General features: G+C 40.2%; 1 protein-coding gene across 2 annotated transcripts in view; it reads right to left on the reverse strand.

The window, feature by feature from the left end:
• Window positions 1-7,588: 7,588 nt before the first annotated feature.
• The window catches only part of TSHZ3 (teashirt zinc finger homeobox 3), a 64,675-nt gene continuing 44,763 nt past the window's right edge, over window positions 7,589-27,500 (reverse strand). For both annotated transcript variants that reach the window (XM_090149300.1, XM_031615521.2), the window contains exon 2: window positions 7,589-13,600. In XM_090149300.1, coding sequence (XP_090005426.1) covers window positions 10,401-13,427 — 3,027 coding nt within the window. In that variant the 5' untranslated portion in view covers window positions 13,428-13,600 and the 3' untranslated portion in view covers window positions 7,589-10,400. The remainder of the gene's footprint in view (window positions 13,601-27,500) is intronic.

The following is a 27,500-nucleotide window of genomic DNA, read 5'->3' on the forward strand; positions in this document are numbered from 1 at the left end:
AGCACAGAGAAGAAATATTCTTTCCTCAACTATGGATCCTAGAATCATTATGGTTGGAAAAGACCTCTAAGATTACCTGGTTCAACCATCCACCTACCACCACTGTTGTCCACTAAACCGTGTCTCTAAGTACCTCATCAATGCATTTCTTTAACACCTCCAGGGATTGTGACTCCACCACCTTGCTGGACAGCCTGGTCAGGAAGACAATTTTCTTAATACCCAACCTGAACCTCCCCTGGTGCAAATTGAAAAACCTCTTGTCCTGTTGCTGTAACCTGGGAGAGGAGGCCAACCCCCATGTCACTACCACCTCCTTTTGGGGAGTTGCAGAGAACAATAAGGTCTCCCGTGAGCCTCCCCCATAAGACTTGCATTCCAGACACTTCACAGTTTTGTTGCCCCTCTCTGAACATGCTCCAGTACCACTTGCAGTGAGTGGCCCAAAACTGAACAAAGCACTTGAGGTGCAGCCTTACCAGAGCTGAATATGGAGAGCAGGAAAGATCACTTTTCCAGCTCCTGCTGGGAACACTATTTCTGATACAAGCCTAGATGCTGCTGGCCTTCATGGCCACCTGGGCACACTGCTGGCCACTGGTAGACACATAGAACATTTGATAAGCAGCTATTTTATAACAACTTTTTTGTTGTTGTTGTTTTGAAACACAGCTGAAGATTGTTATCACGTCCCTTCTAAGCCCTCTTGTTTCCAGACTAAACAAATCCAATTCTTTTAACTTTTCCTCATAAGTCACGTTTGAAAAACCCCTAATCATTCTTGTTGCTCTCCTCTGGATTCCCTCCCATTTGCCTCCATCTTTGTTAATGTCACCAACTTCAGCCAAAGTTTTGCAGCTCAGAGAATTGTTGCTTGCTGCAGAGCCACCTGACACTCTGACCTTTAGCTCAGCAATGAGAAATAGCGCACAAGCTTCCTTAAAGGAAATGGTATTACATATATATTGTCATGTACACTCAGCGTCATGCCACCTGCCTGCCACATCAACAGGCTGGTTGGTCTGAATAGCAACAAAGCTACAAACAACAAGAAAAGCTCCTTTTTTTGAGCTGTTGTATAGATGGTCATGCTGTATAGCTTAAAAATACAAGAAAACAGAGCTGAGCTATTTTAAAATTCTATTAAAAACTCTTTTTTTTTTCCTCTCTCTCTCTACAGACCCAAAATAAGCAAAGCAATTTCAAGAAAACAGAACAACCCAACAGAAAACTGTGAAAAAACCACATACTGTTAAATTGACGTTAGCCAAAGTTACAGAGGAGCGAGTAAAAAGTCTGTGATTTTTTTTTAATTTTTTTTTTTAAAGAGACTATCATCTTTATCTCAGGCTAATCATTATTAACGTTAATGTATTAGGTCTGCAAGTTAAACATCTTACAGGCAGCAGCTCACAAGATTTACCTTTTTCACCATGACTATGAAGCCCAGCACACAGCATCTCCTCCAGGAGCAGCCAGAGGGGAGCCCAGGGCCACGACACTGCCCACCTCCAAGGCAGGAGCTGGCAGGACTCTCCCAGCCTTCTCACATTGACCATATATGTGGTCATATACTTCAGCTGGGCAGTGCTGGGCTCTGATAGCCAGCAGCTGAGCGAGCTGAAGGCAAAAGAAGCTCTTTGGGCCTTGCCCCAGCTGTGTGTGGGGAATTCCAGCCACCCAGGTTCAGAAGGAAAACGTGCTGGGAGCTGGAGAGCAGTTCAGGACACCTGAAGGGCTTCAGGGCCAGGTGCAGAAGGAGGGAAAGCTCTGGCTCAGAGTAGTGCAGCACAGATGCTCCAGCTGCTCTACAGTGTTTCATTCATAGGTACTTGGTTATGCTGCTGTGTGCCTGACCAGCTTCACAAATCCCCCTGAGATTGCCAGATGCTTGCTGACCCCTCCATTTGCAAGGCTGCCCAAGTGCCCAGCTTCCCCCCAAGGAGTAGGAAAGCAGGATGGGAATCTTCATGGTCTGGCGCTGGATGTCCCCAACATGTCAGTGGCCCTTACCATCCCCCTCAGAACAACTACTTTTGAAGAAAGGTTTGCAGGAAAGCCCAGCAAACAATCTGCTACAAGGGTTCTGGAGGAAGAAAGTGCATTTGCAGAGCATGCTGCTTACCAAGGGAGGAGCATGCTGAGCATGAGCTGTGTCCAGTAGAAGTGGGATTAAAGCAGCTCTCTGAGTTTAGGAGCAAGGGAAGAGGGAGTATTACATATATCAGAGGGTTTCTATGGGATCAGAATTGTTTACAATATAATGTGCCTGCACCTGTGGGTTGGTGTGGATTTGCCTGCTGTTCAGCGCTTCCTGAGAAGCTGCTAATATACCATAGCTGATGAAACTGCTGTTTTGATCTCTCCCTCTGTGGAATCCCTTCTAGTGCCTTTAATAAAAGCCCTATTAAGGAAGTACAAGTGGGTGCTTTGTGCTTCTTCAGTACTAAATTTATATTTTTAACATTACATACTCGAATACATACCCCAGATCTGACTGTGCTCTCCTTCCCTTTCCTTGTTTCCTTTTTCCCCTTTCCTGCTGCAGACATACATACACTCTGTATCACAGATTACCATTCATCTTTTGTCTTTTGAGTTTTTTCACCCTCTGCCCAAATCTTGCGTTGAATGTAAGAGGCTTACTGAAGCAATTTCATTCAAATTATTGATGGTAAATTGTCAGGGGGACAATGGTTTCATTAAAATACTTATAATACTAAAAAAAAAAAAAAAAAGTTTTAAAAGCACGTGGCATTCACAAAATCTGGCCCAATGGAGAAGGTGAGTGTCACATCCACCACCCAGACAGCAGCAGGTATCTCCTGTAAGTTCTGCATGGGTTTGGGTTGGAGATACCCATACGTTTTGATATCACGGGGGGGGTGCGAGATCAGCATAAGTCACTGCTGCCCTTAGGAGCTCTCCTTTGAGTGGTCAGTGCCACAATCACTCAGTGGAGCACATTGATCTCACTGACTTTGGCAGAATTATAGCAGGTCTGTTTGCATGAACCATTGCTGAACAATTTGTCTGACATATTAATCATCTCTTAGATACGAGTACCCAGACTGCAGATTTTTCTTGTGATCCAATTTTCCTCGTGCAATCATTTCTTTGGGTTTTTGCTGGGTTCATCTATACAACAGGGAAGCGCTGCTTCATGCTTCCCTTCTGACAGCAGCTCTGGTTTGGAAACTGATTTGTCTTCCCAGTGGCACACACAAATCAAGACCACATTTTTATCTTCCAAATCCACATGTAAGAGGGAAAAAATCATCATCTGATCAGCAATCAGAACCCTCAGTGCAATTTATAGGGTGTATGTGGCTATTTTACCAGCACCACGCAGCCTCCCAACAGGCCGGGCCTAGGCTGCAGGCATGGCGGTGGGCAGGCAGAGGGCAAGGGCTGCATCCCTGCACCCGCTCAATGGGGATCCCATACCTCTAGGCTGCCCTACATGCCTCCCCGTGATGAATTCATGCTTTATCACAAGCCAGAGAACACAGAAAATTTTCAACCGTTTGGAGGTACAAAGAGCAGTAATCTCAGCCTGAAACAATTGCACAGAACTAAAGCAGCGCTCCTCTCTCCTAGATCTACTTTTAAGATCCCTGTCAAAACAGCCCTTCAAACACATTTGATTGGGTTGGGGCTCATCACGCTGTCACCAACTCACTTTTCATTAGGCTGTTGCTCTCTGTTAGCCTAGCCAAGCAGAAGAACTCAAACACATGCACAAATTAAATCGACATCCAAACTCCACCAATATACAAAGCAATTTAAATGATATTCATTAGAGCGATGACAAGTCCTGATGAGGCTTTCAGGAGCGGAGTCCTTCAGCTTCTGCCGACTCGGTTTCATGGTCACTGAGGCGGAACTGCAGTGACTGTACCTCCAGCTTAGAAAAAAAGAGCCGAGAACACGGCTGTGCTTCCCGACACACCTCCCTCATTCTCCTTCTGCACAGGTTTGCAGCTGAGCACACTTCAGGCGTGCCTCACGCTTCTTTGCAGGCTTTACACTGCACACACACTTTAACAAACCCTCTTCCTTTCCCTGCCACCTACAAATGCGCCAATTAAAAAGAATTCCATTTTCAAGTAATTTCATTTCGCTTGGCTAGAAAGGTCACTAACTCACAATTATGATGGCTATAAACATGTCCCCCGTTTCCTACCCTGCAAGAAAGGATGTGATATGTTGAAGCTTAATAAAGAAGTATTTTTCACTGTTAATTTATATTAAAGTTTAAAAGTTACCTTCTCTTCATTTATATTTTTGATATGAAAAATAAAATTAAAAAAAAAGATGGACACTATCTTCTCCACAGGAATGGGAATAGGGCAGACAGGCCTAATGCAGGCTTTTCTACAATGCCAAATCATTTGAAATTCATTTCCCCTGTGACCAAAGTCCTTAATTCAGGCATCAAGAGGTAAGAAATCAGGAAATTAGCTCACAAAAGACCAGCGCTCTTCTCAGCCCCCTGAAATCTAAACATCTCTACAGCTGGGAGATGGGCAGGACAGCCATACCCTGCTCCTTTCTCCTTGGCTGCTCTATGACTGCCTTTATTTCCTCAGACAGACCAACAACCTTAAACCCGAGATGCAGAGAAATGTCCCGTTACATTATTACTTTAAAATTTCATCTCCTGGCCTTGCTGGTCTGGGTTGTAATTTTTAATTTTACTTTTTAAACACTCCTACAATGAAAGATAGGCACCTTGGTATAGAGTATGATTTGCAGTTGCACATTTTCATTTCAATAAAGGTTCTATAAATGAACTTGGTGAGTGGTGTGGACGTATCCATCCATTCTAAAGTGTGTATCTGATTTTAATTATCTTAAAAGATGATTTAACCAGAAGTGCATTTCAAGCTATAAATATGGTGAAGTGAATCAAGCAACAGCTGCTGAGGAAGTTAATGTGTCCCACCTAAATATCATAATTTACTGCTGAAAAGCAAACAAACAAACGAACAACTAACTACCCTAACATGTAGCAGGATACAAAGTACAAATGACTATGGTTTTACAGGTAAAAAAATCAATTTATGTAACACCTGCACCATGTTTGCGTATGTACTAGATAATGAATACAGCACGAAAGCTAAGTATCATAAAGCTAAGCATTAGTAAAACTTAGTCATCTTTCTCATGCTGAACATTTAGTGAAAATTACTGCCCCAAACCAAGGCCTGAAAACAGATTGTAACCTCGCCGATTACTCCAGCACTTTCAGACATGTATAATGATGCTTTAATACATAATTCTGCTCCTTTCTGTAAATGACCCCGATTCTTTCTTCCTATACTGGTTTAAAAAAAAAAAAAAATTGACTTCTTATGCAAATACTCTTCAGTGAAGGCAGCAGTTTCACAGTCATGAACTTATACAAGCTTTTCATTATTACAGCATAATTACTGAAAGCTCAACAAAATTCACTGCTACCACACCCTGAGCAACAAAACCGCTTTCATACGGCAGTCGGCAATTATTTCTTCTTCTCTCGTTTCCCTGCAGCAGGTCAGCCCAGGGCTGGAAGGCACAGCTTGGTGCCAAGGCCCAGGAGAAGAGAATTTGCTGGGTCCTTTAAGCTGGAGATTATATGTATGCACCAGCATTACCCAAGGGAGTTACACAGGAGTTCTCCCTCTGCAACCGTCCGACCGTACATGATTGGTTCACTCTTTTCTTAGAGAAAACTCAGTGACTTTTTAGAAAGTTTTGCAACTTAGGAACTCTTTCTTTTGCTTATTTTTCATGACCAATTCATGCTTTGTGACCAGTTCTGTATTCTGATCCACTGAGTACTGTGGGTGACTGAGAACCCAGCAAAGCTCCAACACGTTCTCAACCCAAGAAAGTATGGGAGAATGATTGCCACCATTTGGTATTTTTCTAAGAAATACATAAGGTTCTCTGGAGGCATATTGTGAAATGTAAAATGTATTAGAGTTAGCTTTATTACCAGTTGTCTCTGTCGTCACTTGCACCACGATTACTTCTTTTTCTGTTGCAGCTGAAATAAGAACTTACAAAATTAAAGGTTCTCCTCTTCTACGCATGCCAATATTTTCTTAAATCTCACAGTATTACAAAAAATTTTACTGTCATAAAATGCAGTCACATTGTGCCTAGCTGCATATACCAAGACACACAGCTGTATCAAAGTGCAACAGATCATTCCCATGCTAATAACACTTATCTGCCTTGGTTTACATAAGAAATCACATATATTGTTTACCACAAAAACAACTGCAAAACTAAAACAATGTACTTTGAATTGTAATACAAATATATATATATATATAAAATTAAGATTCTAAGGTTTCATAAAGTTCCTTACACTAGTTTGAAAGTCATATTTTGGTTAATTACAGATTTCTTGCTCACTAGAATTCATATATACCTTTACTGCTGGTGTTCTTTTTGTTCTTCAAGTTGCTTTTATTTATTTATTTATTTGCTAAATGTTGACTTCAGTGAACAGCTAAGATCTGGCATATTGATTTCTTGTTGTGAAGTGAGCTGTTCAAGCTCCATTTAAGATTTTCATCTTGCATGTAGCCCTGAGCACATCATAGCACCATAAATTAGTTAAATTGCACATTTATCACAAATGTTATTTTAAGATACTGCGTAAATGTGATGGCTGGAAGATATACAGTATGCTGCAACAAGCCACTACTTGGGTGGGGTTAGACCAGGGTCACCTTTATACACCTGTGATTTAAAGCACTTCCTACCCATCACAATCTCATTTTTAAACTCTTTCTTGAGGCATTTTGTTTTCTCTCCCATCTGATCTGCATCTTCCTAAATAAAACATCAAACACAACACAAAAGTTGGAACTCAGATACATATTTTGAAATCCCACATTTGTACCTTCATGTCTAATAGGACAAAAATTATCTTTATATAGTCAGGTTGGTGATTTGGTTAGCAGTAATGGTTACCGTGCCAATATACATATCAGTGTATTGATGGAAAGGACATTATTCCAGTTCACTGATTCTCTAAATTCTTTATAGTGTGAAATCACATTGGTATGCCAGTCCTGAAGGTTCTGAAATGCAAGCTGAACTTTATTTTAATAAACTGAGGATACGCAGATCCTGAGTAGCCGTTCATTTGCAAAGTTTGAAGAATATTTTAAAACTGTATTTTAAAAGTCATTTCTGGTGCACACACAGAGATCTGGCCGCTCCCAAAAATTTCCCCTGCTTCCATCTCCTCCCTGGACATTGGGATCCAGAGGGTCAGGCCCTGGGAGGGACTTCATCAGACTAGATGAAGCTGCACCAGCAGCATTTGGTGTTTGCAAGCATCAACCCCTTGTCGGTATTTAAAAAATAAAGAGAATGAACACTGCAAAAGACTGCAGCCTCCTGCTTTTCCTCCTTCCCGAGCCCCAGATAACTGTATTGCATATAGAGCTTTTACCATTACTATTATAAGTCAACGGTGCATCTTAAAAATAAATTGATTGACAATATATGCAATAATCTGCCAGTCTCCTTATGTGTGAGTTTCTGCTTTGCAACCAAACACTATATTTAAGCTGTTCTAATTTTCAAAGGAGGAATTCTCTGCCGTAGACGCAAAAACTGTGCCTGCATTTAGGCTGAGACCATCAATATGCAAAAAAGCACAGAGTGCTGCCAGGGAGTCCTCCTGGAGGGCAGGGATGGCTGGGCTGCACCTCCTGGGTACAGTGGGTACTCCTGGGACGGGGCTGGTAAACATCAGGACTGTGTGCTGCGATTTCATTGCTGGAATTTGAGTGGAGGCCATAACATTGACACACAAATGACCTTAAAATCAGATACAACCGTGAGCCAAAAGAGGAGGCAAAAACGCAGAGCACTAATTGTGAATCCCATTCATCGAGTCTTCTTAGCACTACTGGATGCAGAATGTACGGAACACTCAGTTACACTGGGCAAGACGTGGCACTAGCTTTCATGGTCAGAGAGGAAGAGGAGAAAGCACAAAACACTTTTAATTCACTTACTGGAAGACAGTGGATATATTTTTAAAATAAACTGGAGATTAGACATTCAGATGGTAGCTATCACTTAAAATATGATTCCTAAGTGCCACAACAGTGGTTTTGGTTCCCTGAACCATTCCTAGCCTCTGACATCACCTTTCTGGCAAAAGACATTATTTACGTGCGTTGTTATACAGGTAATTTGGAGATGTAAGTTGTGGATGGGGGTGACCTGTCAACACCAGAAGCAGCCCGTCATTCTCATCTAAACGCGCCCGCTCATTTGACACATTTATCCACCTTTTTTCCCACTGTACCCCAGCACTGAAGGCCAGCAGAGGCTTCCCTTCCCATGGCTCCGGGGGCTCTCCAGCCTCAGGTGCCTCTCCAGCTGCCCCAGGAACACGGCAGTGCTGTTCCAACACGTGTGCCCAGCTGGGCAGGGAGAGCAGCACGGCTCCCCGCCGGGCTGCAGGCGCAGAGAAGTGCCAGTTTGCTATGTTGCACATTGCTCCTAAAGCCTGTCTTTGCAGCCAGCCTTACCTGATGTTTAAAAAGGAGTTATAATGCTCATTTATCTGTTCCGGAGGAAAAAAAAATTGTTAATGCAGCCTTTGAATAAGTGCTACCCTGCTCTTTAAATGCTAAAGTTCACTAAAACTCCAGTGATTTATGTGCAGCTTTTGACTGCCAGCACCTGGCAGATGAAGAAACCTACTCAAGCTTCAGTCATAAACAGATAGCATACAATTTAATTTTAATGTGCTCGTTAGTCGTAGCACATTTCAGACATAATTGTGAACGCAACACAAAATTATAGCAAAAAGACAATTTTAATGCTGCTGTAGAAAAAAAGGTTATATGAAGAGTCATATAATGGTGCTTCATTGTCAACAACAAAACAGGGCACAGAGTGCATTACAGTGTCTGTGCTGTTTACATGCCAATATTTTATACATAGATTCTCATATGGTGTCAGCTGTCAGTTACTTCTGCAAATTAACTGCCAAAAATGGAGACGAACAGAATCACTTAGTGTGCTGGTAACCACGGGTTACCTTTCATATGCCTAAAGATAAAGCTGCAGTATGGAATCTTGGGAGAATAATTAGGCAGAACAAAACAGAAAGTTACCAATTGAAATAAAAAGGCATTCTACAATAGGAAATAACAACCAAGAGCGCTTATAAATAAGTAAAAGAGGTTATATCACAGAATGCCTCATAACTTTTAAGCAAAGTATTACAGTACAAACATTTTAAAGGCTTTATCAATGTTTAGGAAATACAGTACAAGTTTTTCAAATAGATTTAACCCTTTGAGCACTGAGTTTATTTTGAATTTTCTCTTTTTATTTTCTTTTATTACTTTTTTTTACTAATAAATACCTTTAAAAGTCACGTTGTGCAAAACAGTTATAATGCATGCCAGGAATGCAGTCCGTGGCTTCTGTTTCTTTAGACGGTTTAAAAAAAAGAACAAAAAAAAAACAAACAAATAAATGATAGCAACACTAATAAATATGTATAATTTAAACATGAACCTCTATTAATATAGATGTACTGTATAGCAAAACAAAACAAAACATACTTTGCTTTAAGAATAATGTTTCTGAATACTTTATAAATGCTATCTGTGGTATCTTTCATCATACAATTTACAACGTTCGGATGTTAAAAGAAAAACCGTTAGGCCTAAAAAATGAAATATACACTATATATAGCAGTTCATACCTGGCGTTATCAGGTACAAAAAACACTGTTGCTAAAAATGCTGAAGAAAAAGAAAATGGCATTAACCACAATCACATTTTTCCATAAGAGATTTTGAAATCTATACAATATATACATCTATGTTTCAATGTGAAAATCATATTTTTAAATTTCAAGGTGTGAGACACCTCTGCATAAATGGAGGTTCATATTTGTAATCAGAACTAAGCTGGTAAGGGTTTAAAAAAAACCATATCCATACATTTTTACCAAATTAATGCAAAAGTGCTTCAAAGTACTCAGAGGGCTAAAGATTACAGGGTGAGAAATACCAGCACACTTAGGTCACATGAAAAAAGTGCACCAGAATCAGTTATAAATGCTTAATTAAACTGTCTGTTAATGCATGCAGCTTGATGCATCAGAGGGATGCATAGCAACTAAATCCAATTTACACAAAGTTCCAAACACTTACCACTGCATTTTAACCTTCATATTTTACCAGTAACAACAGCTGATTATGCACCTCTAAACACTGTACAGTTATACAAAACAGTTCAGCCCAGAGCGACTCTGGAGTTAAAATAAGAACATGTGCCAAGAATTAAACAGTAGCTTTAAGGCGTCTTTGACAGTTTTCCTCAAAGCAAATTACAGTTATTTTAATCAAAAGCAAATGCTACTGCTTCTCTAACTCTGAAACATACAGAAGATGATCCTCTGGTGACTTCCCATGTGTTTTACTAAGATGAAGTTTAACAGCATGCTTGCTTGCAAAAGTCCTGTTACAAAGTTTGCACTGGTAAGAAGTTCCAATATCTTCCTCTGGAGAGGATGTCACCAGCTTTTCAGACGGTGACTTTGCTTGTGCTATCTGATTGTTAATCTGTTCACTGGACAGTTTGGACAAGTCCCTTAACCTGAAACCCAGATGCGATTCAAGATGACTGATATAAGTTGAAGGAGTTCTGATCTGTGAAGCGCAGTCATTACAAAAGAACACTGGATGCCCAGTGTCCAAATTTTTAAGGAACTTAGTTCCCCCCGTCCTTCGGAGCTGGTATTTCACATTGGCTAGCCAATGGCTAATCGTGGTCATTGAAAGTCCCGTAAACCTGGAAATGTGCATTCTTTCTTGAGGGCTCAAGTCTGACATTATGTATTTCCCCTCTGAAGTCTGCCGTAAACTAGCTGCAAACTGGGCCTGCAAGATGAGCAAGTGCTGAGGGTTCCAGTTAGACTGACGTCCCTTCCTTTTCTGAGCTGGTGTACTCTCTTCTGGTTCCTCTATTGTGGTACCATCAATGTCAGATTTCTCAGATATGCTGGAAGGTGTGGAAGATTTTGATGTGTGACTTTCTGTCAGGTTCTTCAGCATATCAGATATATCTGACAAGGCATTCTCGCGTAGCGGCGAGTTTGACATGAATGACACGACTGCAGATGTCTTTGCTGTTGTCACTGTAGATGAAGAAGATGCAGAAGATGTCGATGTGGATGACAAAAGCGCTGAACCCAAAGAGCAGCTTTTGTCACTCTTGCCTTTCGTCAAATCTATGGGTTGGTCATTGTTGACATGATAAAAATAACGGTCTAAGTGGTCTGTTTTTTTGGACTGGAGAGGTGGGGTGGCCACTGCAGCCTTTTCTGCCAAACTGTTGCTCATTTTAAAAAGCATGCTCATTGGATCCAACGCGGGCAAAGATGGCTTTGCTGCCTTCCCAAGATGAATATTCATGACAGACTGCAGTGCACTTAGTGGGTTTACAAATGGCTGTTCAGGAGGGTGATCAGTAATGATAGCCGTGCTGCTACTTAAAGAACCTACAATTGACTTTGCAGGCTCTTTCCCGTTTTCCACAGGTTCTACAGTTGGACTGTCTTTGCAACCATCTCTTTGAGGGACTGGGCTGTTCTGTTGGCTTTTAAAGCCACCATCATTGGAGGCCTCCATTTTAAGAGGTTCACTGACTTCACTACTGCACGGTGAAGGTGTTGCACGCTTCATTGGAGAAAGCTTCCCTTCGGGCTCCTTCATTTTTTCCTCTACTTTAGCCACCTTCTCAGTGACTTTCTTTACTAATTCTTCCATGGCATGAAAATTCGTTTTTGGCACAGGTGAGGTCTGGCTGCTTGGTGGAGATACCAAGGGCTGGCTTTTAGATGGTGATACTAGTTCACTGTTTCCAAACATGGGCTTTAACGGTGTACTCTTCCCAGATGAACCCAATGACAGCTTCATCATATTAGGCAGCTGATAAGCAGCATGAATGCTGGGGTAGCCACCCCAGCTCGGGGTGCCATTCTGGGCTTTATTTATAGCTGATGTAACTGTGTTTTCTAAAGACTTCAGTATATCCAGTCCCCCTTTAGGGCTTTCTTCTAGGTCGTTTTCAGTCAAGTAATGATATTTCGAAGAGATATCATACTTTTCCTCATCCTCACTTGACTTTTCTTTATCTTTCATTTTGTCATCAACAGTGCTTCTTTCTTTATCTGCTTCTTTTTTTATTTCAACATTTAATTTAGGGGAAACACTAGAAGGCGTATTGGAAGGAGATGTGAAAGTGGTGGCAGCTAGTGGCACAGACTGGACCTTCTCATCTACTAAGGATGTTATTGTAGGCGTTGCTGGGGCTTCTATAATAGGCTTCCCTTTTTTCATGGCGGAGTTGGTGACTTTAATAAAATGTCCCGTCACCATCATGTGGGCAGTGAGTTCCTGCAGAGTGTCATGAGAACTTCCACATTCCATGCACTTCAGAATTTGAGATTTCCTCGCTTCAAAGTGCCAGGCATAGCTGGCACCATTCTGGTGACCATAGCGATTATTTGGTGTAATGTAAGGGTTGGAATTCTTTTGAAGTGCATCGTTGGTGTCTGAGACGGGTGCTTTTGGTGTCCCACCTGTGGAATCTGGAGAACTTGGAAGTTCAAGCTCTAGTGATGCTTTCTTTCTAGTAGCTGGGATAATTTTAGCTGCTACAGGTGTAACAGGTTCCTTCAGAGGCACTTTTTGGTAGTGTTTTGTTTTGATCATATGAACACTCAAATCCTGAAGAGATTCAAATGAATGACCACAGTACATACACTTTAATACTTTCTGGGCATCTTCTTTCCCTTCCATTTCAAGCAAAGAACGTTTACGAGGTTTGGACCATCTTTTAGGGTTATTGTTATCAGTTTCATGGTTGTCATCTCGATAATGTCCTGTTTCATTCATGTGCACTGTTAATTCTACTAAAGTATCATAGGCAGCACTGCAGTCTTTACAGCGGAATTTACTGGCTCCAGTAAATATAGAGCCATAAAGCTTACTGCTTTGTCTGTACAATTGAACTGTGCTAAAAAGGCTTGGTTCAGGAAGAATTCTGCTCTGAGAAACTTGCTGCAGCGTTTTAGCCATTGCAGTCTGGTGCCAGTCAAAGCTGCCACTTCCACAACTGCTGCTGCTACTGCTGCTGCTGCTGCTGCTGCCATTGTTTTTTTCTGAAATTGGCTGGTGAAGATTCAAATTGAGATTGGACCAGTAGGAATTGGAGAGGAAGTTGTTATATACAGCTTTCATTTGTTCTAAACTATCAGATACGGTAGAGTCTTCAAGTGGTATTGAAACCTCCTTGCTCTCTTCTTCATTTTTAATAGAACTGCTCTCAAAGTCTGCCATGCGGTCACTCGTCTCACTGATATGTGATTCACTGTCCATTTCATGGCTTGAAAATTCAGCTGCTGGAGAGTTTTGGTAGCTTTGGCAGTTCTTACTGAAGTCTTTTTCTGGACATGCATATTTTGCAGAAGGCTCTCCATCGGCTGTGTTTTCATCAGCTTCCACATCTTCTTCCACCAGTGCTGCTGCTTTTAGTTCATCTGAAACATAGGCTATTATGAAGAGAAGAAAAATAAGTTAGTTTCTGCTGATCATACTTTCACTCAAGTGTTTCAGCCAAAGAACTGCACTTATTTGTAAAATTAAACAGTTAAAATTTAGCGTTTCTTCCGAGCAAGAAAAAAATCTGCTCTTCAAACATAATTTGCCACCTTATTCTTCTCAAGGGGCAACAGCTTGAAATTAAAACTAAATTTGAAATTAATGAAGCACATTCTGGAGGTGGCATTCATTTCTAAAGTAATAAATTACTTGTATCAACCTCAGAGACAGCAGTTCCTGTCTGTCAATTAATATGTCTTATGCTTCTCCTACCCCTAATGCATTTCTTAACAGACAGATTCACAATTTAAATTAAGCAAGCATTTTTTGCTCATTACAGTTTTGAGACTCAATCCTTAATAAACATAGAGTACAGCAAACATCAAAAATTCCTACAAAGTAAAAGAATTCCTAGTTGCAATAATCAAAAAATGAGATTTTCAAGAAGTTAGCATTATTAGGAGTATCATATTTTAAAGGAGGAGAGAGTAAAAGTAGGTGACGCAACCTTCTGAAACAACTCACTACGAGCAGTTGAAGGATATTCATTATGGGTATAACAAATGACCCATTCACATTTAAACATACCTTTCTCAACAAGAAAGCCCATGCAGAATTATGTCAGGAGCTATGTCAGGAGCTAGTTCAAGAAAATTGGTATGCTGTACTCATTCTTGCTGTATAAATATATACAAGACCTTCCAGTGGACCTTACAAATGTCAAAGTGTTTGCTCTTTAGACTACTTTGTCAATATTTACTCAGCATAAGCTACACAGACACCCAACAGGGATCCTGTCTTTTTTTCCTTCTCAAGTAATGCAACTGGTGATGTAAATTTAAGATACTCTTCCTGAATAGGATAGTTGGGAACTGACAGTAAACACGTTCTCTTTTTCTCCACTGCTTCTGTGCACGTATTCTACATACATTAAGTCTACCTTAGTTTTTCCTTCAGGAAAGAAAATTATGGTTAGGTTAAGAGAGGGATCATTAATTGATAAAAATAATCTATTTTTATATAGTGAGTTAATTTGCAGCTATTCTTATTAAATGAAATTCAGAATTTGCTTGCAGTCTCTCGCAATTACAATTACAAACTTCAAAAGAACGTGTTTCCAGTAGACTAGGGGTAAGGACACTTGACTTCTGACCTTCTTCCCTGGAACACATCTGGAACGTGTGGGTATCTGCATTGTAAACACATCTATAGCTTGTTTATGCAGGCAATAGTGCAAAGAAGATAATGATTAGCATCCCAAGAACACCTACTCTAGCTCGCAGAGAGAAAAATGTAGAACAGTATAGTAGATATCACATACACAGTATTGAACCTTGCAAATTATGATTAAATGTTGCCAGAAAATCACAAAAGAAGAAAGCAGCTGTTAAAGCAACAATGAAATTAGCCGTTAGTTTCATATGCAGTACTTCTTCATTCAGTTAGGAAATACAAAACATTCACTGCTGTTTCTCACAAGGCTGAATAGTAGCAAGTCTTCCTCCAAGCACATAAAATTATATAATCTGATCCACAGAATAGTTGCTAAAGCTTGGAAAGCACAAACACATCACATGAAACAACAGATAATTGTGATTAAGTATTTGAGCTCAGGTCATTTCAAAACAGAAGAGCCATGCAGCAAAGTTCTTATTTTCAACATTTGTATGAATGTAGTTTGAAATAATAAAGTTTTAAAACTTTCAATTATTATATTATTTTGAAAATGCTGTTAAGATCAGACTTTAAAAGGAGGTATATGTGCTCTAATGAAATAGAGTCGCCCTCTTTTACTCCATTTTATGCTTTTTCAAAATATCTTGAAAGAATTCAAGATTCTTATTTTATGTACACTACAGTCACGCTGGCAATCTGTAGCCAAGATTAGTGTCTATCCAGCAAATGCTTGCAATGAAACCACTATAAAGAATTTAACATCTAAGAAGATGGACTTCACTAAGTACTTTTGTTCCCTTATACATGGTACAGATTCCTTTTCACCTCAATTGTTTCTTCCACCATGTTTCTAAACTACCAAATCTTCAGCAAAGGAAAGCATAAGGGTTAAAATTATATTCTAAAGCTGAAAAAAAAATTAAGTAATCCCTGGTAACATGTAAACAACTGGCTAACAACTGCCTCAGTCTGAAGCACGCCAAAGATCCAAGTGATAAGAATAAGGAAAGATGGAAGGAAGAAATGACAGCATGAACCAACGATCTGGAATCAAATGTACCCTTTTCTATCTACTGTGGCGTTTTTCTTTTACCCCTCCCACTCCTTTGCTAAATGTGAAATTGAAGACAAACTCTCTTTTTAGGACATAAAATCCAAGGTTATTGTCACTCTGCCTGCATTAGCAAGACCTGCACACCTGCAGGCTGAGATGAAAGACCAAGACACCTTATAAACGTACCCATTCTTTGCTCCTTCTGTCCACTGCATGCTCATTCTCACACATTGGTACAATAGCCCTGGGCCCTGCATACTATGCAGGTGCTCCTGCAGACTGATTAGTCCTTAATTTGCGTGGTTTTTTTTACATTTTTGTTTCTCTTATTAAAATCTTATGAATTTTGTTCGGATGAAATACTCGTATTGTCACATTCAAAGTTTTCTTCAAGAGCAACTTTTATACTGGGGAAAACCTCCAGCATGCGGCTCATTTAAATGTAAATCTATTTACCTTTCATGCTTTCTTTGCCCTTTTCACCAACTATCAAGCATATTTGCGTGTTAACCAGGAGCTGCCTCCTCTGTAGCTGTTCTCCTTCCTAAGCTCAAGTTGCAAAGCCAAATTGTGACATCGATCTTTAATCTAGATATGCAGGAAATGAGACACAAATGACAGCGTGGAATTTAACTCTGCAACTTTCATAAAGTGACAGTTTGAACAACAACTTATGCTCTTTCCACTCCACAAGGGAGAGAAGGAATGAAACACAATGTACTCCCAACTTCCTCAGTCCTTTCGCTTAGAACACACCCCTCTGTGCTTTGTGAAAGAATCTTCTAACATCTTATTTCAAGGGCTGGTCACCTAGTGTTTGCCTTCAGGGCTGGTGAGCAGCAGCAGGAGGCAACCCACCAAATCCTGGGCTAACACATAATAGCAGATTTGGGCCATTCTCAAAGATTTCTAGCACCTACGTTTAAGTTTACAGTGGCTGAAGGGCTCATCAATCCCTGAAGCCTTGTCCTCAGAGCGTTGATGCAACAGGCAATGTGCACATCTCCTCCTCAGAAAACCCTGCCAAACTGTTATCGGCATGTAGGACAGATGAAGATAGAGGGTTAAGGCCAAAAGACAATTCCACACCATCAAACAGTATAGGAAGCTCTGATGCTGCCAACCTCACTACACTCGGCTCAGAGAAGTGGGACAACCGGTGCTGTCTGCCTGCAGATGAAGGTGACAGCTTTGCTGTTACAGAGGGTAGGACAAGGAAGGCAGAGAGATTTTGTCTTAGGTTAAGCACCTACAGAAAGAGCAAAGACACTACGCAGAAAAGAAGAATAAAATCAGGAGCAGATGGTAAAACAAAGAACCCCACAACTTTTCATTGAGATCTACTGCCTGGTGGAGATTGTCTTTAAGAAGCACTGTCTCCAGCCCATCTTTACTCAGCCACTTGCTTCTTATTAAAAATAAAAAATAAAAGAGAGATTCGTGGTTTGATGTGTTTCACGTATAAAGTAACGTCTAAACAGCAGGGCATCTGTACAACCTTTCTTCAATGCCTTGACAGCAAAGTATGAGGTAAAAAAAAAACCACTTTAAAGGCAATCCTAACAGCAGAAGAAGTTAATAAGAATGGAAATGAAAGAAATTATGTGCTTCTATATTTTTGTTTTTCACTTCCCAGTGTCAAAGAAGAAAAAAAGTCACAGTTCCCCAAAAAGTTTTTAGTTTACATCTTGTAGGACATCAAAACCCACAGGAAATTGGCTGCTAGATGAGTATTGTTGTCACTGCGACACAGTATTTGACAAAAGATGGGAAGTAGTTCTATGGGGAAGCTCTCAGTTCCTACAGAAGATAAGGGCATTAAAGGGATTCCAAAACCTACTGCAGGTGCAGCTATACAGAGGTTGAGAACAGACAGTTCCCTCATTAATATTTATTATAATTATTAACTAAACTGCTAGGTAAAAATGAAATTAACACATTTGATATAAATACATAAATGTAAGCTGTGGTATAATGGAATTCATTTCCACAGAAGAGGGAATTACCTTCATAACTGAGCTATGGATCATTTCTTTGCCAGTGGAAATAAATTGTGATACATCAGTACCTAAAGTGATGTATAGAGACACAGCTTGTATTGACACTAATAAACTGATGGACTTCTCTCTATGCAGACACCAGAAGAACTATAGACACCACAGACACTATATACATGTATACACCATATGCATCTGAGACCATATATTTTGGCTTATTTAATTGGAGCATTTTTGAAATGTCTTGCTTTAATTATGTGCTTTTTCCACCAATACTTTATTTTAGTTATCTTACTTGTATATATAAGAACTAGAATACAAGCTTTTTCCTTGAAAAAGTATCAAAAAATTCATATATTCTTCTCACAGGAAAAAAATGTTTGACTACAAAAGTCAAGCAGCCAATCGTTCATCAAAATACTTCAATTCCTTGGAATTTTTCCAGCTTTAACCAAACAGCCTTATACTAGAAAAGCACAACAAACTTTATTACTTACTTATGCATGGTTTGAAATAATCATACAATAGCAAGATTATTTGCTAAACCATCTGATTTTTGAGTGCATCTTGAAAAAAGCATCTTACCCCCTTAACAAAACCTGAATCCATTTCAATCTGACACCTTGAGAACAAAAGAAAGAGGTTGAGAGTAAGAAGGATTCAGTCATCTAAGGAGTTACCCTTTTTTAAAAACAACCAACCAACCAACCAACCAAAAAAATTTAAGCAATCTGCAGAAAAATCTTTGAGGAGTCCACAGGTTGTGTGGAGCCATTCAGCCAATATGGGGAACGGCTTGAACAAGCCAAGGAAATGGCAAGAGGAAATAGAAGTTCTGAGATGTTCTGACTGTGCCAATGGACCCTGCTCACACAATTAATGAAGAGAGGCAAGAGAAAATGCAATGGATTGAGTCAATCAAAGACCTAACATAACTGTAGGCATACAAGAGTTAGTCTGTTAGAAAACTCCCACTCCGTAGGCCTTACAGTTACAGGAGGAAAGGCAAACATCTCACCCACAACATAAGCTATTTCTATACAGAGACTGACTAATAATTCACATGTAGCTGAAACTGTTTGAGACTCCACCACATGGCAGAGCTGTTAGTGTACTCCTCAGGAGGCAACAGAAGGGGAAAGCAGGAGAGTCTCCCTGTTCACCTGAATGGCATGTGGCAACACTGCCTATAAACAGGCACGGCTATGTTGATTGCCCAGCATCTTGACCTGTTAGAAAGGTCAAAGGTTCTATTTCACACAGGCATTACTGTCTGTTGTGAGAGAGAAATGTTGTTTCCAGGAGGAGAGGCCAGCATTTCTCTCACCTGTTGGCTGAAGCAGCTGGTACCCTGCACTAAGATACAATCCTACTCCAATACTGATTATTCTGCCCATTGGCAAAATCAAGAATATTCATTTGAACATGCTGATTTGATGTGGTGTACATGACTCATGCTTGTTTAGCTGTTTGGGTGTTTTTTTTCCTGGTGCATTGATACATTTGCAGCATTTTTGCACCAATATCACTGTACTATGAAGTTACTGGGAATCAGCAGATGGATGGATGTCACACAGCACGACAATCTAAAGGGTGACTATCATTAGGCACCAGAAACTCTGAAGTGTACTTCTGTTTGTTTCTTTATGAATATACTGCAGCAGCTATCTGATACAAAGAGCTTAGAAACAGGCCAAAGGAAGCAAGTCAGCTGCTCTAATCCAGCATCCTGGCCTGGTATTATGTTTGGAGTAACTTCACAGAGCTCAAATCGACCGCTAAGTGCTAAGAGTTGCGAATTACATGGAAAAGAATACACAGAGAAGAGATGGGATCAAAAACTGATTTTACATGTAATTACCATTCAGACCATCAGAGCAAAAGCAAGCAGAACCAGAGCAGAGCAAGCCTATAGCAAGCACCTTTTCCTCATGTCGCTGTACTGTATACTCCCCCAGCTTTTGTGTGGGTTTTAAAGGAGGGTGAAAATTCCCATCTTCTTTTGACTTCAGACTTCACTCTGCCATATGAAACGTACCACAGCGGCAAACTACAAATGGAAACAGTAAACATTCAAAAATTGCTACTAATTCTGCTAAAGGAAGCATTTATCTTCCTAGAACCACATACTGTTTGGACATTTGTTAAATGAGATATTCCTGTGCAAAGCTCACATTTATGTATTATCTCCTTCATTAAATACACACCTGAAAAAACAGAATGCTATTATATTAAATGCTGGTTTAGAAACAACCTAGCACCACTGGAAAACATTACTGTAATTTGGTATTCAAAAGATTTGATGAGTGCTTTACTCTTCACAGCAACCCTGTTCTTATCCATAGTTTATAGCTGCAGACCTGGAAATCCAAAGAAGTTAAAAATTACTTGCCCAGTGCCAGACAAGAAGACAAGTAAAGAAGCCTAGAATTCCTGCAGGTTAATATATATAATGAAGCTATTTACACAAAACATGACAAGAAAGCTTAAGTCTGTGTTTCTGTTCCTGTGCTTCTTCACAGTGTGTGTATGTGACTACAACCTACGTGTGTAATTGAAAATAATTGTCAGTTTTCAGCTTAAACCATTACTAAGGATAAAATACCCGGTGAAATACCCACAGGTGCATGTACTGTGCAAAATCTCGAGTCTGTGGTTAAAAAATCTCCTCTGAGCCAAACTGCTGGGCTCCAGTAAGTGCTGAATTTGCACACTGCCTGTGGAAAACTCCTTTCCACAATGGAGAAAATAGGAAAGGCTTTTAGAATCGGGAGGGGAATTGCCCATCTCTCCCCCATGGAGCTTTCTGCTCCCAGCATGGAGGAGGCCTCCAGGTAGGCTGTGAGCATCAGTTTCACTAGGGCTGCACTGGAGATGAAAGATGATGGATCAGCCCCACTCCTCCAAGGCTGTCCTCTGCCTTGCTTTTGGTCTGAATTCCCCGAATTAAACTTGCTGAGCAGGGTTTTTCTAAAATCTGCTCAAATTATCCACTCATTAAGCATAACATCCCATCTTCCTAACATGGAGAACAGCACACAGTCACATCACAGAGCAATGTAATCTTGTGCACATAGGGTTTTGTGAGGGTCAGTCTGAGATCTGTCTCTCTTTGAGAGCTGATCTGCCTTCCCACACAGTATGTTTCTAACAAAAAGCAATCTAACGATTAAAAAAATTTTGAGAGACACCCAGTCCAAATTACTCCCATGTATAATGCACAAAACCATTTTAAAAAAGATTTCCTCACATAAAACTTGCTTCTAGATGCCATAATTGTATGGTTGGAAGAGAGCATCATGCTTAGGAGAAACCGGTCTAACAGTTCAGAGAGCCTGCCTGGCCAGGAAAAACAGATCCTTTATTTTGTTCTCCTGAATTTGCAGCCACACATACACAATAGAGCTGGCTTCCTAAAACACTGCCGCACAGAAGCAGGAGGACAGTTTACGTCCTGCTCTGTGTGCCCCCAGTTGATGACCAGAAGCAGCACACGATTGCTGTGTCAACACTATGGGCTTCTGTGAGGACAAAAGGCCATTGCTTGCTATTGTATTTGCACTTGAGGACAGCGGAGATTTTGACTGTCCCTATGAGCTGGAATGTCTGGCTGATCCTGCTGGAAGAGAAATGGGAGAAAAAAATGCCTTGGCCTTTCCTGTCACAGCATAAACCATCTTTCACAAGTACTGTCAGAACTAGATCAAACAGGTACAGACGAAACAAAGATTGTGAACACCCACTGGGAATTCTCACTTGCTGTTTGGTTCAAGATTGATGGCCATCAATACTCAGAGTGCCTTCCTCTTCCTCCCCACCCTGCAGGTCAATGGGAAGGGTGACCTTCCTGCCAGAACACCAAAGGCACACATGCTCACCAAAGCACCAAAGCTCACTGCAGGAATACCAAGCTCTCCACGAGCCCTTGAGAGGCTCACGAGCCAGCTAGCCAGTCACAGAGGGGGGCAGCACAGGGGGGCTCAAGAGCCAGACATAAACTGTTGGCATAAACAGCTCACAAGCAGCCCCACAGTCTGAAAACATTCACATAAACTTAACAAATACAATTAAGTATGTGCATTAGTAACAGGAAAAAAAAAAAAAATCTACATTTGCTGTATAAATTATTCATCACAAGTAAATGTGATCTACTCTAAGTGAGACAAAACTGGTTTTCTGTTGGTTTCTAAGACAGTTGCTTCGTGTAAAGTACTACACACGTATTAGATTATCCCACTCCAGGCGAGCACATATTACAGCAAGAAATAAGTAGAGGAAACAGCCTCATGTTATGCTTTGCCCCTGATTTTGATTTAGGAGGTACACTGGTTTTTGAACTCTTCATAGGATTTTTCTATGCATAGAACTACCATTTCCTCAAGTAGACAAAAATATTTACTGGAATCTCCAAAGAATAAAAATATTTGGTTGTTTTTTTTTTTTTTTTTTTAATAACATTCACTGTCAACATACTGTTAAGAACAGCCACATTCTCTACACGACCTTATAAATTGGTACTAAAACACGCAGTGATGCAATCACTGCTTGATATCAGCATTTGGGTGGCATCTTTCTTTTAATCACTGCAAAGCACTCAGGGCATTCACCAAACTAATGCAAGATTCACAGTCAAATCCAGGATAAGCAGGCATGAGCATAAAAGTTCTCAATATGGCTCTAATAGCTCTTAATTATTATAATCCTTCACTGAGCAAACAGATGTTGTAAGGGAACTTTAGTTTCTTCAAATGTAGTAATCAAACCATTCTGCTTCTGCCCTGCCTCTTTTCAGTAAATGCTTTGTATAGCAGAGTGGAAATAGCAAATTTAGTGGCAAAATGACCATTTAATTGTCAAAAAATCTGTTTTTGAACAAAATTGATGTTGTCATTTCTCTTCATCCACGTTTCTCTGAACCTTCTGATTGCAGTTTAGAATTGTGGTGACTGAAAAACCCTTACACCTTACTTTCTATAAGCGCCCCACATCTCTGGTTGCTCCCAAACTACCCACATCTTACCAGCTTTACAGTGACCACAACACAGACTGTGTATCTGTGTTTAATCATTCTAACATTAACATACATCCCTGGAGCTGCAGACTTCATTTTTCCAGCCAACTTGAAATTCCTATTGAAGCCTTTCATACAGTACTTTCAATAGCTATTTTGGTTGCAGTGAGTACTTACAATAAACTCCATACAAAGGTATGAATGGTATAGTAGAAATCCAAATGATTTCAATCACAATTTCAGCTATTGTGAACTTGTACTTATAATGAAGTTTCTCCATGAAAAAAGGAGTTCACTGTGGGCCAACAGAGCTTTGTGTCCTTTCAGCCCTCATTTAAGAAAAACAACTATTGACTACTATATGAATCTCAGGACTTAGAGAAAGCAAGGATCCCAAGGATTACCTCTACAAGATGGCCCCCACTTGTTTTGTATAGATAGCAAAAAAAAAAAAAAAAAAAAAAAGCACTGAATATTCATTTCACTCATTTGCTAACTATACTAATATACTCTTTTGTAAATGAGTCTCTATCTCCAGCACTAGCTATTGAACTGAAGGGTATTTGAATAGGTGGGTTTTGCTATAATGCCACACTAAGATAATGTGCTAGAAACAAATGGTTCACTGATTCCTGAATAGAAAATTTGCTGGAAAACCCTGAGAACCAGAAGATGAGGGGGAGGGGATTAAAATGTCTCATCAGAGCCACCAACCAAACCCTTGTCATTTTTAAAAGATGCTCCTATGGCACAATATGAATAGTTTATAGCCACAATTGTGAACATTCAATGTCATATAAGAAAAGACACTTGTCAAGAGCCTTTCCCTTACAAGCACCCTCATCATGACCTGTGTTAATGAAGTTAATTGAATTTAAGATCAATAATGGTTAATTATTGCAATTTGACATTCTGAGATAAATGGCTTTAAGACAGAGAAATGTGTGTGTATGTGAATTCTCTCCAAAGAAGGTGAACATGTTACAGCCTAAGAGGGATCACACAGTCCTTCCATTGATCCTGGTACAATCTGATCGACCTAATCCTCTGATGAATGTGGGCTTTTCACAGCTACAAGTAAATGTTCTACAAGACTACTCTAACCCTTGTCACTGACCAAATCTATATGAGCTGTACACTAGAAATCTATTGAGATAGATTAAAGAACTGCTGTAGAAACAAGAGATGCTTCAATAAAGATGAAGTTTTATTATATTGACTACTAATGTTACATGCACTATGTAATTATGAATGCTTACAGATCATAAGAGCTTAATTTTGGCCAGCTGGATGTAAATGATTGTGATTGAAAAACAGTATGAAATTAAAAAATAATAATAAAAATTAAAAAAATCTAACAACCACCCCAAATTTGATCAATTATACGTGAATGTTCAATAAGCAAGAGATTTCAAGATCATCCTCGTAATGTGCCAGAAGATGCTCACAGACAGGTATTTATTTCATAAAGTCACTCATCAACCCACTTCATTTAGGTTTTTTTTTAAGTTTACTTTCACAGTAGTTCCTCAACAGGAAGACATTTTTTCAAACGTGTTAGTAATGATATTCTTACATGCATACCGAACAAGTTAAATGACCACTTACAAGATTTATAATGACAAAGTAAATGTCAAGGAAAAAGTATTACTGATTGCAGAGCACTGACAATAAAAAGCCGCTGAAGAGTTCTGTCAAAATGTAAGATTATGCAAAAACACTATTGAGAACACTGCTAATCATCTGCTCTTGTCAATTACTTGAAGGGTATCTGACAGCATATTTACATTAAACACATTTCAGTAGCAAAATCCTTAATGCTGTATCAGAATATTTTCATTATCATTAGAAATCCTCTAAAAAGTCCTTTTGCAGCAGAGCATTACAGCAACAATGATGTAATATCTACCTCTGTACCAGGCATCTATTTCACGCTATTATAGCTACATAACATTTGAAATAATACAACCAAAGATTAAATATACATGTAAGATGGCAGTCTACATGTTCCCTTACCCAGTGTTGGTACTTTTCAAGTTATAGCTTTGTAGGAGTCTCAAACTAAGCACAAATGAATGATCTGTCTTTGTCTGGCCATTCTTTTAGCCTTTTACTCCTCGTGTGGCTGTATTTTATTATGGCAAAAGACATTATCAAGCAGACATTTTTTCTAAATCTTTGATTGTAACTTACAATTCAGCTTCTTTATGAAGAGCCACATTAACTACCAGTACCTTTCACCCGCAGTGGAAACTTATTTTAGTTACGTCTATCTTATACTTTATGGAACCCTTCCTGCAAAATAGAGAAATAAATGAAATGTAATGAAAATGAAATGTTGATCCTTTCCATGCTTCAGCAGGCGTTACTAAAAAAGCATACATAACGCTGTTGGATGCGTAAAACAGTACGCACGCATAAAAATGGACAGAGCGTAAACACGAGCTGCCTTTCAGAAGGAATTCATTGTGGCCTAGAAAAAAAGGAAGGAAAATCAGTCCCTAATGTGGCTCGCAGGATCGATTCATGGTCCCTCCACTACCCTTGCTGCAGACAACACACTTAAACTCAGTTTACCTGTCTGTAAAATCAGAAAATAGTCCTGATGCTCTTATTGTGATTACGAAAACATTCACTGAAACGAACCTTGCAGAAAGCCCAGCTCACACCTCACAATCTGGATCAAATTCAATCCTCATTCAAACCATAGAGCTAAGTGGCATTACACACACAGCCTTCACTTTTTAAGTCAAAGACAAAGGTGATTTGTGTAATAATAAAGTACCAATCTGAAACGAGTTCAGTGTGAGTCAGTGTGTTGTACACATACCCATTTTCATGTACCTATCCACGTCTACTTGCTTTCATCTGAAAATCAGACACAAAGCTCCACCCTGCCAGCATGCAAAACCTGCAGCAAGCAGGGGCAGCAGCTTGTCCTGACATCCTCCCATGCAGCAGCCTGTGATACAGCATAGAAGCACCTACAAGCATAAGCAACAACAATCGCTGTACCCTACCGGGTGTTGCACAGACCTGACACTGTTCCAAGCTGCTCATAGCTACAGACAGACAGACTTCTGCTCTCCTCTGAGCTGCTGGCCCTGCCCAGCTAACTGCAGTCCAATTCCAACCAAGTCACCTGAAAAAAACATTGCTGCATAGTTTCTGTGCCCCTATGGTGCAGCCCTCCTCTCCATCCTGTCCACATCAGTCCCAAGCCCTCCACTCATTTCTGAGACAGCACACCCAGGTTCTGAGGAGGAGAGCTCCCAGCAGGAGTGCTTCAACAAAACTATGCAAAGCTAGGCTAATGCTAAAGTCTCTGTAAAGCTATGTGCTGGGTAGGTGGTTTTTTTTTTGGTGAGTGTGTGTTATTTTAAATGTAAAATACATTGATTGATCTCTCCAGGAGAGCAGGATTTTTTTTTTTCCCCAAGTGAACAAGAAAAACCTTGGTTCCCAAGACAAGACCTAGTTCTACATGCCACATTGCAGTCTCAATTGAGTTTTATTGTTGACCTGAAAACAGTGATTTCCTTGGAAATGCTGACACAAACATGACTATTGCTGCTGCTGATACACATCTCACATACACTGAATCAAAGGGATGTGGGAGGATGTTTTAATTGTTAAATTGAGTAAAAAGAACACAGAAGAAAAAGTAACAGCGAGTAATTTTCCATGTGGGATTCCTGTTGACCTTAATGGGAATTCTGTGTAGAAATCAAAGGGGGACCATGTTTCCAGAAAATTAATCTGTTCTCTTAGAGGGGCACAGAAAAAAAAAAAAAGACTATCCATGTCAATACTTCAAATTTGCAGTCAAGAGAGACTGACTGTCTCAGGAAAACAGAAAGGAGATACTGAGCCTTTCACTTCTAGGTCACTGGCTTAAATCCTGCTTATTTCAGCAGTGACCAAAACTCATTACCATCCAAGCTTGATGTTCAGTGACCAACAGCATGTGAAAGGAGCTTGTGGCCTCAGAGGCAGGTGCCCACTGTTGACAGTCTCAGCAGAAAGACCAAGGATTTGGATGAGCAATAAACAGGAATTTCAGCACAGCCTGGGGCATCAGTGCCTGCCCCAGTGGCATTCCAGGTGCTCCCACCCCCAAAATTCCGGTTGAATTTCCTGGTTGACCCTGGGCTTGACTCATCACCTGGCTCTTCCTGATCCTCCCGGAACATGGAGAAAACCAATGCCACCAACTTACTGCCTCTCGTGCTACTGGGGCCATGTCGGCACAGCTGTGTCCATGCTGGTCTGTGCCCCAGGAGCTGCCTTGTGTCCGGGCTCCTCCCTGAGCGTGGGCCAGGAAACCTGACCTTCTGACAGGGAGACCAGGACCAGACTCTATGAGACAGGAGTACCTCAAGAGAAAAGAGATGACTTCATAGCTCTTCAGTGCAAAAAAAGAATTGGTGCTCCACAAATAAAAACACTCTAATGCCTTTACGAAGATTTACAGCTGCCACTACAGAGCCCTGGAGTCTTCTCTGTCATTAGTCTCAAAAACAATTTAGACTATGACACCACATGCTGAATTGACCCAAACCCCCGGGTTCCCCCCAAATAAAGAAGTTTTAAAAAAATATCAAAATCTTAAT

This window comes from Phasianus colchicus, chromosome 13, assembly GCF_987193195.1.
Source record: "Phasianus colchicus chromosome 13, bPhaCol1.hap1.1, whole genome shotgun sequence".
Classification (NCBI taxonomy): Eukaryota; Metazoa; Chordata; class Aves; order Galliformes; family Phasianidae; genus Phasianus; species Phasianus colchicus.